We start from the raw sequence: 16,411 nt of genomic DNA, 5'->3' as shown, positions 1-16,411 counted from the left end.
TCCGGAACCGGACCGAGATCCGTAGTTCCTGTTAGGTTTTGTGTTGGTTTCTCCTAGTGTGACTTGTCCCTGTGATTACCCATTGCTCTCACCCGTGTGTGTTCTCCCAGTGTATCCTGCAATCTACATCCACCTGTGTTACCCAGCTGTTCCTCGTCTCGTTACCCCTTGTCTGCGTATATAATGACCCAGTTTCTTGTCACTCCTTGTTGCGTCATTGTCTATGTCAATGTCTGTCTATGCGAACGTCAATTTCAAGTCCGGTCAACGCCCTCGTGTACCAGTCCCTCTGTTTAAGTAAGTTTTGGTTTGAACCTTGCCTTTTGATCCATAGTCTTTTTGTTTGTACTTTGTGATTTTTGTTAGTTATTATTAAAACGTTTTTTTGAGTTCACTGCCACCTGCCTCGCTGCCTTTTTCGTTTTCCCTGCATTTGGGTCCACACAACCTGCCTGCCTGCCCGCGTCCCTGACAGTTCCGTGACCTCTGTGCTATCAGATTGGGGGTTAACAGCCAGGCGCATTGCTGCCGCCTGTCGGATTGGATGCGAACTGTAGATAATCATAGAGGATAGGGGGGATAAAAACAGTTATGTATGTATGGCGGCCGCCGGCCATCCAGAGCACCAGCCGTTCTGTGATCCTCCAGAAGCTACAGATTACCAGTCTGCCCCTGGATATGGACGTCAATGCCATGGATACCAATCTAATTATTATAATTATTCCAACATACCAAAATCCATTTTGCCACATACCAAAAAAGAAATGCCACATGTCAAAATCTATTTTGCCACATGCCAAAAAATGCCACATGGCAAAATCCATTTTGCCACATACCAAATATCGCTTTTCGTTCTCGGACCTGCTGGAGAATTGTCATCTGTGGCCATAAAATTCTATGTTTAGGTTTGCCCACGTTGTTCAAAGCCTACGTTAATTGATTCAACACTGCCCTCTTGAGATGGTCCCTATATGGCGCAACCAGACATGAAATTCAAGCTGTTTTTGCACGCTGCACGATCAACTGACTTCCCTCCCCCCATCTTTATTCTTTTCCCCTCTTCTTTTATTTATTTATTTTTAGTTCTTCTTCACTTCTACGACAGTTCCTCCTCACTTTTGTCCGCAGCCAGCTCGGGATCAGTCACATGGTGCGTAATTATTCACTCGCAGGGCCGCTACACAGACACAGGCCAGTGCGTACTGGTGCGTCAAGTGCGTGTCAGTCGGAAAACTGCGACCTGCTGACACTCCATAAGACCGCAAGCCTCCATTATGCCTCAGAAGAGCAAAAAAGACAAGGTAAGTTGACAGTTTCTTTTTTTATATGTAGTTTAAAGTTGTCAACTTTCTTTACTCGTGTTGCCTTTTGTCTAATTAGGACGTCACTAAGTCTGGAAAGTCTAAAAAGTCTGCTAATGAAAATGGGCCTGGAGGTGACGAAGATGTAAGTGTTGTGTGCGTGTGTTTTCTTTTCATTTTCTCCAGTATGCAACAGGACAGAAATATCATATTACCACTAAATCATTAAAGCCCTTCATACAGTATAGTACCACTACTGTGGTTATGGTGGCTCAACCACATAGTACATATATGATCTAAAGATGTCAATTTTTGTTATATGCTCTTCTATAGTTACAGTGTCAATCGTTTCTTTGTTTGTTCACTGTGTGATTTAAAGTTCAACGTTATTATTAGATTGCATTTTATAATCCTGAAGACTCACATGAGGGAAAAAAACACACATTTCTGTGTAATTTCCAGTTTATCACACCATATTTAATTAGTTTGTTTTCATAACACCCTTCGCCCCCAATGGTGTGTTCAATGACTATTTGTCCCTGAGAAAGTTTCTCATGTGACATCACAACATGATCTTATGACTTTATACTCTCTCTGCATTCTAATCTGTCCCTCATCATCATGAAAACATAATGCTGACTAAATCAGGATATTAAATAGGCATACACAATATACCCAGATAGCAAAATATAACTGGAGGGACATTGGCCGGATGTACTAAAAATTTGGGCCAGATTTTGTAATTTTTGTCTTTTTAAACAATGGCCCAAACTCAGTTGGGAGTCACTTGCCGGATCAACAACCATTTTTGGGCCAGAACTGGTCCAAAGTAGCAGACACTGCATTAATGTACGGCCCGGATGTGGCACTCATGTTACCCAATATGGGCCAGATTTGTATCAAAACTTTTTTATTTTTTTATTTTTTTTAATTTGGGGTCAATTTTGTTCAATGTATCATACTGTAATGTGTTTATATTGCAAATTAAATTTGTCTATTAAAAGTAATAATAACTAGGGTTGTTCCGGTCATGTTTTTTTGCTCCCGATCCGATCCCGATCGTTTTAGTTTGAGTATCTGCCGATCCCGATATTTTCCGATCCAATTGCTTTTTTTTTGCGCCCGATTCAATTCCAATCATTCCCGATAATTTTTCCCGATCATATACATTTTGGCAATGCATTAAGTAAAAAATGAATAAAACTCGGACGAATATATACATTCAACATACAGTACATAAGTACTGTGTTTGTTTATTATGACAATAAATCCTCAAGATGGCATTTACATTAACATTCTTTCTGTGAGAGGGATCCACGGATAGAAAGACTTGTAATTCTTAAAGGATAAATGTGACTTTGTATATTGTGACTAAATATTGCCATCTAGTGTATTTGTTGAGCTTTCAGTAAATGATACTGTAGCCATGCTCAAATGCATGATGGGAAGTGCAACCATGACCGTGCTTAGTGCTACCAATTGATATATCTTCTCTGCGTTGGGAAATAACATAGGGTGTTAAGAAAAAGATCCATTTCTACCTTGCTTCCCCATATTGCTTCCCACGATATTTCTAATCGTAGGGAGAGGGATTGTAAGGCTTTAGCCAATTAAAATAAGGCTCCAAAGGCTGCCAAAATTAACTCTACTCATTTTACGCTGCCTTTTAGCTGTCAATATAGGTAAAACGGCACCATTACAGATTGAGCGCGACAATGCGTGAGTGGGTCGTGCAGCGCAGCCATTCATTAATTGCGTTAAATATTTTAACGTGATACATTTTTTAAAAAATTAATTATCGCCGTTATCGGGATAAATTTGATAACCCTACCTTAAGCCTAAACTAAAGACTCTGGATAAGTGTAACATATTATGTTTGTAACGTTAAATACAATTAGAAAACGATTTAATTAAAAAATATATATACAGTGATACCTCGGCTCACGAACGCTTAAGGTCACGAACTTTTCGCCTCAAGAACATTAAATTCGCGAGCATATAGTCTCTGCTGACGAACTAGTTTTCGGCGGACGAACCAATTCACGCGGTCGAAAAGCGCCACGAGAAGCTGACGCACGCTCACGGCGTCCCAGTTCGTCCCCTCACTTTCGTTGAGTGCGGACGTGGTTTGTGTTTGATAGAGATTTTGGACCATATTGAGTGTACTTTTGCTATAATGGGACCGAAAAAGAGTTACCTACAGTCCTTATGGAAGGTGATTCGTGTTACCAATTCGCCCTCGACTGGTAATTGGCGGTGCTTTCAGCTTCCCACCGTAGTGAGAAGTGGACCGGCGAGTCACGTTGGCTCGTTGTCGTCGGTTGTCTTCGGTTCGCCCGATTTCCTCTCCAGAAAGATGGCGGCGTGCATACAAACACCCAGAGGCGTCGGATGGCTTTTATTAACAACCAAAAGCATGTGGGGGGCACAGCAGTGGAGTCTACGCTAACTGCGCACTTTGCCGGTAACACTCTCCTTCCAAACAGTAACTCCCTCCCTCCCTCCTCCTCCCACTCCCACTCCATTCCATCAAGCCATCAACTACCATCACAAAGGTAAATAAAACGACATTATTATACAGTACAGTTTATTTCTTTAATTATAATACAATAGCACATTTATTATACATAAAATAAGGTATATTTTTGTGTAGTTTTAAGGCTTATTTAGTAGAAAATTATGTTTTATGGGGACCTGGGAACGGATTATTCTCATTTTAATGGTTTCTTATGGGAAATAAATGTTCGGAAGACGAACTTTTCGCCTTACACACACTTTCTGGGAACCAATTATGTTCGTGAGCTGAGGTATCACTGTATATGTATTTAAAAAAAGGCATGTCCGATATTTTTTTGCCGATTCTTATATTTTGAAAATGACAAATGATTGATTGAATGATTGAAATGAAATGATTGGTTGGCAACACGTCAATAGCTGGGAAGGTTCCAGCACCTTCTTGACCTCAATGAGGACAAGTGCTTTAGAAAAGGGATCTACTGTATCAATGTATGACAACAAGTGTTGTTGAGATCTAATTCCTTGAGCAACAGTTTGACGTTAACTGACAGCTCTGTCGGCTCGTTCTATTATCCCGGTCCATCAAAAACTCTGAGACAGAATGGTGTACAGTACACCTCAACCGGCGATCGGGTTCCCCCATGCTGAGAAGCACCTGATCTGACTGGGAGCGGAACTTGACCCTTAAGCACATCACCACGCCTCCTCCAGTCTTCCTCTCAACATTGAATTACCTCGTGCCCTTTCTCCCTGATTGCTTGTTTCCGTAGGCCTCCAATAAGAAAGTACCTCCTGCCACTCAGCTGATGAGGATAAAGCAGCCGGGGTCACACTCAGCTGTGAGGAAGGAGAAGCGGTTCAGTTCTTCATGTTTTGCCCTGAGCGCTAACCGAGAGCTGCACAGATTGGCCCCACTCGCAGGTATGCTGGTGATGCACTCACTCACTATATTATGGACACCTGCAGTATACCACAGTGGTTCTCTAACATTTTACTTCAAGTACAACCGAAAAAAAACTAACTGGCTTTGCAAGTACCACTATTATATTCAACATTAAAATTCAAGGCCGTAATGCCTAAATATTTACCAAAAATTAGTTGGAAGTTATATTCCTAAAGCTGAAATATTACAATTTAAAGTACATACAGGAAGTCCTCTGGTTAAGATGTACGCAATTTCCACTTTGCAACGCGGGAGTCTCGTCCGCCATTTTGTCTCCAGATGTCCCCCCCCCCCCCCAGTCACATAAACAGTATGTTACTGTACCTCACAGTATGTTATTTTTTTTTAACTTTACTTTATTAATCTGAAGTGTTCTGTCCTCACTAAACGTGAAATTGTTCAGCTTTACAGACAGCAAACAAGGCACGCATTTTAACAATCAAACACTTGACACAAAACAACTGGTGTTCAAACGTCTATCTAGTCTGATCAATATGTAAATTTAGTTGATTAAATTAGCCTAATTTGCCTAACAAACGTCCACTAGCTTAAATGCTACAAATGCTAACGTATTTACATTTTTCGGAGCAAATCGTTTACATACAGTGCCTTGCAAAAGTATTCGGCTCCCTTGAACCTTGCAACCTTTCGCCACATTTCAGGCTTCAAACATAAAGATATAAAATTTTAGTTTTTTGTCAAGAATCAGCAACAAGTGGGACACAATCGTGAAGTGGAACAAAATTTATTGGATAATTTAAACTTTTTTAACAAATAAAAAACTGAAAAGTGGGGCGTGCAATATTATTCCGTCCCCTTGCTCCTTACATGAAGGAATCGGCGGGGAAGTTTCCACGTGCTACAACGGATACACTTTCTGTGTACCCGTTACACTCTCCCCCCGAAACCTTCGCTGCCGATCCCGGACGAGCCCCCATTTGTAACCCGAGTCTGTTCTGTGCCGCCCCGCATTCCGCTCCCACCTCTGACTAGGCTGGGACGCGAACCCGCGCGCCGCGACGAATTCTAGTCGGCAGGCAAGTTCGGTAACCACTGCGCCAATAAAGCTCTAGCCAACGGCGCAGCCGTTAGCGTCCTTGCATGAAGGAATCGGCGGGGAGGTTTCCACGTGCTACAACGGATACACTTTCTGTGTACTCGTTACACTCCCCCACCCCCCACCCCCGGACGAGCCCCCAGAATTTGTTTCGGGTCCCAAAAATGGTACCAGACAACAAATACAATAGTCTGTGGAACAGACAAAAGTGCATGAGGAACGAGGACACGATGTTGCTCACGTGCTGTCCAAATTCAGTCTTTTTAATTTCAACATAATGACTCAAACATCACATTCACATCCGCTTAAATTAAATGTCTTCATGCTCAATAAAACGAAAATCTATTCAAAATAATATTTGCAGTTACAGGAATACATATTCTTCCAACCAATAACAGTCTTGCTTTACTGTGATGGATACAACTGACATCTGTTGTTCTTTTCAGCTGTACGACATACTTTCGCCACAAGGGGACGCGCGCGGACGAATATAACGGTTTCATTGTCAGTCTTTTCTTTTCACATCAACAAATAATCATTTTACACGTCCTTAAACAATACAGATAATGTACAGAAAGTTCGCTAAATACCTTTACTAAACAACATGTCCGCTATATACATTTATTAAACAAAGGTGGGAGAGTAATGACTACAAGTTTTGTATGACGCAATCTATATCGCAATCTACAATTCTACAGCAGAGGGCAAAATAGCCGTTGCTATCACTTCGCCATGAGAACGCAGTTTCTTTTCACTTTCTTTTGTCAATTAAACTTCTTAAATGACCATCATACTTGCTCTTAACATACAATCAACACAATAAAATTACATTTGACTCAAAATTAGTCAACATTGGTGAATACTGACCTGTGGAACAGACAAAAGTGCATGAGGAACGAGGACACGATGTTGCTCACGTGCTGTCCAAATTCAGTATGGGCGGAAGTCCACATCTAAGACGAGGCCAGACGGCAGCATTTCCGGTGTCAAAAGTTCCACTTACTTTTCCCTTTTAATTAAACAATTGATAACAAAATGAACCTAAGGATGAATTTTGTTGATTGTGAAACCACAATTTATATTAATCTGATTACATATTTTTGTAGTTACTACACGTTAATACTTTGTAGCGCCACCTTTTGCTCCATTTACAGCTGAAAGTCGCTTGGGGTATGTTTCTATCAGTTTTGCACATCAAGAGACTGACATTCTTGCCCATTCTTCCTTGCAAAACAGCTCGAGCTCAGTGAGGTTGGATGGAGAGTGTTTGTGAACAGCAGTCTTCAGCTCTTTCCACAGATTCTCGATTGGATTCAGGTCTGGACTTTGACTTGGCCATTCTAACACCTGGATACGTTTATTTTTGAACCATTCCATTGTAGATTTGGCTTTATGTTTTGGATCATTGTCCTGTTGGAAGATAAATCTCCGTCCCAGTCTCAGGTCTTGTGCAGATACCAACAAGTTTTCTTATATATATATATATATATATATATATATATAAGTTATAAGATAAGATATATATATTATATATGTATATATATCTATGTATATATATGTATGTATATATATGTATATATGTGTATATATATATATGTGTGTATATATATATATATATATAATATATATATATATATATATAATATATATTGGATCGACTTTGTGAGTACTCACTTTACAACATGTATTTAGAGGGCCCGAGCATCAGACAATGTAAAGGTCCTATTGGAAGCAGAAAGTTTCCCAAAACTGAATCACCTGTTGCGAGCCTGTGTGTTATGTTGAAAATCTGTTTTAGCAGAGCTCTCAAACCTCGCTTAGTAGTGCAAGTGAGCAGTAATTCTTTTCCACAAGGATTTATTTGTGCTGTCATGAAGGAGGATTTCCAATGGTATTTGATGTGGTTGTCTGGATTTATTGTTTATTTTCTTCTCAGTTGACTCTCATTAGATGTTCACGTGAATTCTTCTCATCTCATGTTTCAAATACTTCATTCTCTTCAGCAGTCTTTTACTGATGTTTTCTTTTCCTTCTTTTTTTTTGTGTGCATGTTTGTCCTACAACAACAACAACAAAGGCAATCATATTAACAATTCATAGATCAGGTGGATCCACATAACCACCTTTTTAACCTTGAGGTCACCCTACATTATTGATAGGCTGCTTGCCACTGGCTTTATTTGTGATGCAAATGTTGTGCGGTCAGCTGCATCTCAAGACGTACCTGGACAACTCACAAGATATGGCCGAGTCGGGTTTTTTGTAAGTGGAAGACATAGGTGGGAGTCTGTCCAATCTAAAAGGAGCATGGATGACTGCGCAAGAAGCACTTTGTGATTGAAATATTGACACTAGTCAGCAAGCACGCCAGTGTTATAATCCACCGTATTGATTCCCTCCACTTGTGCTTATCGTGTTGGTGCCAATTCCAAGACAAGACAATGAGGTTGAGGTTTGACAAGCGACATCTATTTTTCATGGCTTCTTTGTTTACACACGGCATTACACGCAGGATGTGGTCTAAGTGGTTTCCTGTAAACTTATACTCCTCTATCTTTTGTTTTTGTACCTCAGATGAACGAATACATGTTTTATTTGTGATTTCTAAATCTTAGACATTAATTTTCTTTGAATTTATGAGTGAGAGTAAAAGTGTTAATGGTCAGTGTGCTTAACAGTCTCGTGAGAAAGATAAACAAGTTGACAAATAACTCAGTGTTTAGCTATAAAAGCACTCCCACTCTCAGTAAAAAGGGGGAAGACCCCTGCCCTGAATCCATGGTATGGAAAAATAGCACATTCATGAGAGACGACTTGAATGCAGTTACAAGTGTTATCTGTAACATGTGGGATCTGCAGTCAAAGATGGAGTTAAGTCTGTTGATCGGGAACTTTTAATTCTCTTGTTGTTGCACTGGAGACAATAATGCTTATGAATATGGTTGAGCATCGTTAGAATTTGAACTGTTCTGATTCCGATTCCGGTTCTTTTAATGGGCAGAGTAAAAAAATTGCATAGTTTATATTCATTTCTTAACTTCTCTGTTATTTTTTTAAATTATATGAACTTTCGGGCTCTTTTTAACATGTGCTGTACATGCAGTGGGGCAAATAAGTATTTAGTCAACCACTAATTGTGCAAGTTCTCCCACTTGAAAATATTAGAGAGGCCTGTAATTGTCAACATGGGTAAACCTCAACCATGAGAGTACACTTGAAAAGATTAGAGAGGCCTGTAATTGTCAACATGGGTAAACCTCAACCATGAGAGTAAGAATGTGAAAAAAACCCACAGAAAATCACATTGTTTGATTTTTTTAATGAATTTATTTGCAAATCATGGTGTAAAATAAGTATTTGGGCAATACCAAAAGTTCATCTCAATACTTTGTTATGTACCCTTTGTTGGCAATAACGGAGGCCAAACGTTTTCTGTAAGTCTTCACAAGCTTTTTACACACTGTTGCTTGTATTTTGGCCCATTCCTCCATGCAAATCTCCTTTAGAGCAGTGATGTTTTGGGGCTGTCGTTGGGCAACACGGACTTTCAACTCCCTCCACAGATTTTCTATGGGGTTGAGATCTGGAGACTGGTTAGGCCACTCCAAGACATTGAAATGCTTCTTACGAAGCCACTCCTTTGTTGCCCTGGCTGTGTGTTTGGGATCGTTGTCATGCTGAAAGACCCAGCCACGTCTCATCTTCAATGCCCTTGCTGATGGAAGGAGATTTCCACTCAAAATCTCTCGATATGTGGCCCCATTCATTCTTTCCTTTACACAGATCAGTCTTCCTGGTCCCTTTGCAGAAAAACAACCCCAAAGCATGATGTTTCCACCCCCATACTTCACAGTGTGTATGGTGTTCTTCGGACGCAATTCAGTATTCTTTCTCCTCCAAACACGAGAACCTGTGTTTCTACCAAAAAGTTCTATTTTGGTTTCATCTGACCATAACACATTCTCCCAGTCCTATTCTGGATCATCCAAATGCTCTCTAGCGAACCGCAGACGGGCCTGGACGTGTACTTCCTTCAGCAGGGGGACACGTCTGGCAGTGCAGGATTTGAGTCCCTGGCGGCGCATTGTGTTACTGATAGTAGCCTTTGTTACTGTGGTCCCAGCTCTCTGTAGGTCATTCACTTGGTCCCCACGTGTGGTTCTGGGATTTTTGATCACCGTTCTTGTTATCATTTTGACGCCACGGGGTGAGATCTTGCATGGAGCCCCAGATCGAGCGAGATTATCAGTGGTCTTGTATGTCTTCCATTTTCTAATAATTGCTCCCACAGTTGATTTCTTTACACCAAGCGTTTTACCTATTGCAGATTCAGTCTTCCCAGCCTGGTGCAGATCTACAATTTTGTCTCTGGTGTCCTTTGACAGCTCTTTGGTCTTGGCCATAGTGGAGTTTGGAGTGTGACTGACTGAGTTTGTGGAAAGGTGTCTTTTATACCGATAATGAATTAAAACAGGTGCCATTAATACAGGTAACGAGTGGAGCCTTGTTAGACCTCGTAAGAAGAAGTTAGACCTCTTTGACAGAAATCTCGCTTGTTTGTTGGAGACCAAATACTTGTTTTCCACTCTAATTTGGAAATACATTCTTTAAAAATCAAAGAATGTGATTTTCTGTTTTTTTTCCCCCACATTCTGTCTCTCACGGTTGAGGTTTACCCATGTTGACAATTACAGGCCTCTCTAATCTTTTCAAGTAGGAGAACTTGCACAATTGGTGGTTGACTAAATGCTTATTTGCCCCACTGTAAATATCAGTCTTTGAACTTGAATGTGAAGAAGTTTCTTTCCACAAGAGTTACTTTCACAAAGATTTTTATTTTTCAAAAGCTAATGGAGAAAACATTTACAGATATTCTTTCGGCTATGTTTTAGAGTGCTGCAGGCATTTTTACATGTTATTGAGCTCCCAGTAATGGGCAAACTTGGTGCAGAATATGAAAGAAACAAACAAAAGAAATAACTTTTAAAACCTAATCTTGATTAGCAGTGAGTACAATTTAAAATCAGAAACTGTTTTTATTGAGGAAAATGATCATATCAGCCGTCTCAGGCAGTAAGCGTGAGTGTTTGGATAGTGTCTCCTGCAGTGGTGAACACACGTTCACTGGGTGTATATGAAGCTTAAACGCATAAATATGACAAAGCGAGAGTAAGTCGCAAATATTACGTGGGGGTAAGGTAGCTGTTAGCTGCTACGCACTTTACATGCATGTACCTTAGCTGGGAGCTACGATTAAGCTTTAGAATAAATTCTTCTATTGATTATAATTTGATGTAGATGAGGCAAAAATAATAAGGTTTCCTTCTTTGTAAAACCGATTCTGTTGTCTTTACAGACACATGCAATGTTTATGTTGTGACAATACCAGTAAGGTCAGTGAGTGGTGCTGCACGAGTGTGGACGTATTCGTATAATGTGTAGAAGAAGAGACGAGAGAGTCTGGCTAGGATGCTATGTGATGTCTGCATGCGCTCAATGCTACGAGTTCATTAAAAAAGTAATCGAATGCTTCATATGGCTTCTTCTTTCTAAACAAGCAACACTACAGATTCTAAAACAAAAGATGCTTTTAATACTGTTGGTTTTAAAGGAGGCAGCAACGCGCTACGTAAAGTACGTAGCTGCTTTTATAGCTACATTAGCCCGATGTAATAATACGACTTATTCTCGCACTTTTCCATCCATCCATCATCTACCGCTTAATCCGGGGTCAGGTCGCAGGGGCAGCAGAAGACAGTCAAATTTATTGATTTCATTACCTGGTTCTGACTGGTTAGAGGACCGGCGCAGCATGTCAAATACGCGGCACTCAGCTATGCACTTGGCACTCGGCACTCGTATTCCATGAAGCCGGAGGTGTTAAATCATATTGGTCGTACAGGCACCTTTTTATGATATAGCTGTGTTGCAAATGCTGCACTGAGCAGACTGGGTAGTTATTTTTGTGAAGTTGAGGCAAACTTTTGAGCGCCACTGCACCATGTCCATGGTTGAAATCAAGTTGCAATCCATAAACACGCTTCATGTGGCTTCTTCTTCGTGGTGTTCAGCAGCTGTTTGTTTTTTCCTATCGGCGGTCAGGGCACCAAAACATTGAATCAAAATGTAAAAATTCAAACAGTTCTGGGAGCATCGAAGTGTTAGTCCCGGATCCCATCGATGCCCAACCTTACATATCAGCTCAGTGCCACTTTTCCTGTCGTGTTTTCCATGTCTCCCTCCTCCAACACACCCGAATCAAAATAATCAGGATCATTATGAGGCTTCTGGAGAGGTTGCTGATGACATAATCATTTGATTCAGGTGTGTTAGGGGAGAGAGATGTGGAAAACACGACAGGAAAAGTGGCACAGAGGTCCGGATTTAGTGAACCCTGAGCTATTTTATTATGGAAAAAAAATATTTATTATTGTGGCTATTCCAGGTGCTGTGCGTGTTTACTAGAGATAGACAGATTATCAGCCGAGCCGATTATCGACACCAATATTTGAAAATTTGACATATTGGTATTTTTTTTCCTTTTTTTTTTTTTTTTTTTTTTTTTTTTTTTTTTTTTTTAAATCCGAACGGCCGATATGACAAAAATCAACTCTTTACACGCCGAGCAATTTTGTGAAACTTAGAGGTTGATTTTTCTATGAGTATTTAAACTAAAAAAAAAAAAAAAACAGTTCGAACATACCTTGTTGCACATCTTTTGATGTTATCAACTTTTTTCCCAAAATGTTTACATTTTTTAAAGTGTCATAACCAGCTAAAGTTGAAGAATCTTAAATGGCAAATATGGAAAATCACACACACTGCTTGATTACTGATAAAACTATAAATCTTTGTAAAGTTTTGACAACTAATCATAAAAATTTAACATCATAGCTTTAATTAGAAATTTTGCACATCGAGATTCAGCAATTGAGCACGGAGTAATTTACATTCCAAAAATTGGACTTTTTGACAATATTTTGTAAACAATAGGCATTATTGTCATGAAATGTGAAAAGTAACATTTTCTATTCGCTTCAATGACATAAAACTTCATCGGGATCAGTCCTGAAAAACCCATATCGGTCGATCTCTATTATTGAGTGCATCAACATCGCAGTAATTTCCATTTAGTCCTTAGTCTAAATGTCATTAGACTCACCGGTTTCTTGTTAGCTGGTTATCACAATTAGGGCATTTGGTTTCATTTTCTAATTAGCGAGACGTTTATTGTGCAGAAGTATGAGTCAGTGGTATGACAGGAATCCCTCATGTTACACTAGTAAAAGACTAATTATTTCTGTCTGTAAATGTTTCTGAGCCATATAAAGTCCTTGTTTCCAAAATGGAGAAGATGTGTTTCAAGGAGACATATTGGGAATTTCTTCATATACTTTCGAATGTTCCAATGTGTCTTAATTAGTGTTGCACCGTTACCAGTTTTTTTGGCTTTTGATACCAATTTCGATATACCCAGCTATGTGGCATAAGCTGATGAAGATACTGTACTTATATCATGTTTTTTGATTTTTTCCCCCCATTACTAAATGACTGCATACTCACTTGAATGTAAAGTAATTGAACATTTAGTACATATTTTGACCAATAGTTGGCGCCATGTTTTGCGGGCTCGGTGTGATGACGTAAATGGGCCGTTTCCAATTGTGTATGGCTGCCTAAACTCGCTAAGTAAAATGCTACGATGCGCTGCTTTTGGATGCAATTTCCAGTCAAATGGAAACAAGGGGAGTGATGTGACTCTCCACAGATTTCCTATTGACAAGAACAGGAGAAAGGTTTGTGAAAATGCCTGTAGAACGACAAAACTTCCCAAAGACCCAAGGATTTGTTCTCGCCTTTTTTCTCCTTCCTCGTTCGAGGCTTTTAGTCAACGACAACGGAGCGGCTGAATACAAGTGGATACTAAAATCAATTGCTGTTCCAACTATTTTCCCTCACAAGAAGCCTCAACGCACTCGGAAGGCAAGTAAAATGCGCGCAATAAAGCGCCAAAGACAAGAAACTGCTGGACGCTCTCTTACGCAGGCAAGCTGCTCCTGTCGCTACAGCGGTAGCCGAACTTTCTGGCGTACTGCTAGTCACAGAGGAAGCTAATAATTCCCCTCTACTGTCAGTTCATCAGGCAGTAGGTGTGTCTGTTCAGTATTCACCTAATATGAGTGATGCTGCAACTCAAACTGATCCAGACACGTCCGATGCAGCGATGCAGTGGCCAGCTGATGCGCGCCGAGCACTTAATATGGACCACCCTTACGTAGCTAAACGTGACTTGGATGTACAAGACATGGAGGACACTCGATCCAGATGACAAATTTAATGAGGACAGTCAGTCACAACACGACTCCGATCCTGACTATCACACGTGGTATTGTTTTGCCTTAAGGAAGACTACGTTTCCCATAAGGACCAGTGCCACGTTTCCCATGACGACGACACCCGCACAGTGTCGTGAAATCCTCAATTCACTAAAAATCAATCTCCCAGTCGCCTGCAGATGGATTAAACAAAATTTCTGTTTCCAGCAGCTGTGTGAAGGATGAATAGTAATAAGGTAATGAATCCAGTTGTGAATAAACAATAGCGTATGACGATTAGCAAACGTGTGGCTTAGTATGGCTAACCCCCCTCCCACCACGACCACCCCACTTGAATTCGTCAGCGCGTACGAGTTCGGTTGAGGGGTTTGGGGGTGCCACCACGCCAGCGGGTGAAGGCTGGGGCAACGTTTATTCTGTATATCCTGGTAACCCTCTTTTTTTCCCTCCTTAGGCTAAACTTTTTGTCTCTTTTGTTGCTCAGCCAACTTTGTAGAATTCACGCGAAAGCGTTTGCATCGACTTCTGTCTTCATAATGAATGGGGAAAGGGGGAAGTGACATATGCCATAAAGCAGCCACCACATTTGTATTTTTTTGTGTGTGGCGGGGTTCCTGCCACCCTTTTAAAGTTAATTAGTGCCTGTGAAAGCGATACAAACCCCCTCAAGATATAAAACAGGTGTCATTCAACTAGTTGTCAGTGGACATATTATCACAAATTTTATGAAAATATTTTACAAAGGTTGAAAGTTACCTAGTTTTGCTTTAATACGTGTTCGTTATTCGAAAATATGACTGCTAAATCTGAACATTCAACAACACTTGCCAGATTTTACTTTAATGATAACAATTGCTGTCAAATTATTTTGCTTAACGGGCGGTAATTAATTGTTTTAATTAATCACGTTTTATTGGCATAAGCTTTGGCAATTATTGTGGCGAGCAACGTGGGGAAGAATGACTAGGGACGATCTTAACACGCTTTATTGCACACTACGCAGAACATATACCGTTTGCAGCCACCACTGACAGTCATGGTTGCCCAACCTCCCATCATGCATTTGGGCGGAACAGTTAAGTCGCTACAGTATCATTTAGTGTAAGCACAACAAAAAATAATATTCCTATCACTCAAAAAAAATAATGCTCACAAAAAGAAAAGAGCTCAATGCAAAGAGAACTGCATTCCCAATCAAAATAGCTATGCAAAATACACATAAAACTTACTCAGACTTTTCCTTGGCTAGATCTCTAATTAATTTAAAACTCGCCATTGACACCTTGTGGTGTATTTCAATCACTACCTTACGTAGTTAAAGACACTGTGGAAGAACGGCAGGGAGCCAATGTGACGTCCAGCTCGGCAATGTCAACAATGGCGAGCCATTAGTTTATTTTTTAATTAAAAATGTTACAAATTTTATTAAAATGAAAACATTAAGAAAGGTTTTAATTAGGGTTATTCCGACCATGTTTTTTTGCTCCCGATCCGATCGTTTTAGTTTGAGTATCTGCCGATCCCGATATTTCTCGATCCGATTGCTTTTTTTTTTTTTGCTCCCAATTCAATTCCAATCATTCCCGATAATTTTTCACGATCATATACATTTTGGCAATGTATTAAGAAAAAAATGAATAAAACTCAGATGAATATATACATTCAACATACAGTACATAAGTACTGTATTTGCTTATTATGACAATAAATCCTCAAGATGGCATTTACATTATTAACATTCTTTCTGTGAGAGGGATCCACGGATAGAAAGTCTTGTAATTCTTAAAGGATAAATGTGACTTTGTATATTGTGACTAAATATTACCAACTAGTGTATTTGTTGAGCTTTCAGTAAATGATACTGCAGCCATTTAACTTCTGCCCAAATGCATGATGGGAAGTGCAACCATGACTGTGCGTAGGGCTACCAATTGATATATCTTCTCTGCATTGGGAAAGTTAATAGGGTGTTAAGAAAATGATCAACTACTACCTTTCTTCCCTACATTCCCATGTTATATGTAATTGCTGAGAGAGGTATTGTAATGCTTTAGCCACATAAAAAATGGCTCCAAAGGCTGTCAAAATTCTCTCTACTCATTATACGCTGCCTTATACCGCTATCTATAGGTAAAACGGCGTCTTTGTAGATTGAACGCGACAATACTGAGTGGGTCGTGCAGCGCATGCGTTAATTACTTAACGTGATTAATTTTAAAAAATTAATTACTGCCGTTAACGCAAAAAATTTGATAGC

General features: G+C 39.9%; 1 protein-coding gene across 1 annotated transcript; it reads left to right on the top strand.

Moving 5' to 3' along the window:
• The first annotated feature begins 219 nt into the window (after nucleotides 1–219).
• On the top strand, nucleotides 220–13,893 carry LOC130930713 (serine/threonine-protein phosphatase 2A 56 kDa regulatory subunit delta isoform-like). The gene is made up of 5 exons (XM_057858757.1): nucleotides 220–297; nucleotides 1,084–1,301; nucleotides 1,381–1,446; nucleotides 4,589–4,739; nucleotides 13,865–13,893. Exons 2-5 carry the CDS (start codon nucleotides 1,275–1,277, stop codon nucleotides 13,891–13,893), a joined length of 273 nt encoding a protein of 90 aa, XP_057714740.1. The 5' UTR covers nucleotides 220–297; nucleotides 1,084–1,274.
• The last annotated feature ends 2,518 nt before the right edge of the window (nucleotides 13,894–16,411 follow it).

The sequence above is a fragment of the Corythoichthys intestinalis genome, chromosome 15 (assembly GCF_030265065.1).
Source record: "Corythoichthys intestinalis isolate RoL2023-P3 chromosome 15, ASM3026506v1, whole genome shotgun sequence".
Taxonomy (NCBI): Eukaryota; Metazoa; Chordata; class Actinopteri; order Syngnathiformes; family Syngnathidae; genus Corythoichthys; species Corythoichthys intestinalis.
Note: the sequence above shows the minus strand (reverse complement) of the source record. Positions and strands in the feature narration are given on the sequence as shown.

What these genes read in the sequence shown, in the direction of transcription:
- LOC130930713 (XM_057858757.1), top strand. Translation starts at nt 1,275, where the DNA reads ATGCCTCAGAAGAGCAAAAAAGACAAG. An exon ending in AGAAGAGCAAAAAAGACAAG is followed by an intron (nt 1,302 to 1,380) that starts GTAAGTTGACAG and finishes TTGTCTAATTAG; the next exon opens with GACGTCACTAAGTCTGGAAA. An exon ending in CAGATTGGCCCCACTCGCAG is followed by an intron (nt 4,740 to 13,864) that starts GTATGCTGGTGA and finishes TCTCTTACGCAG; the next exon opens with GCAAGCTGCTCCTGTCGCTA.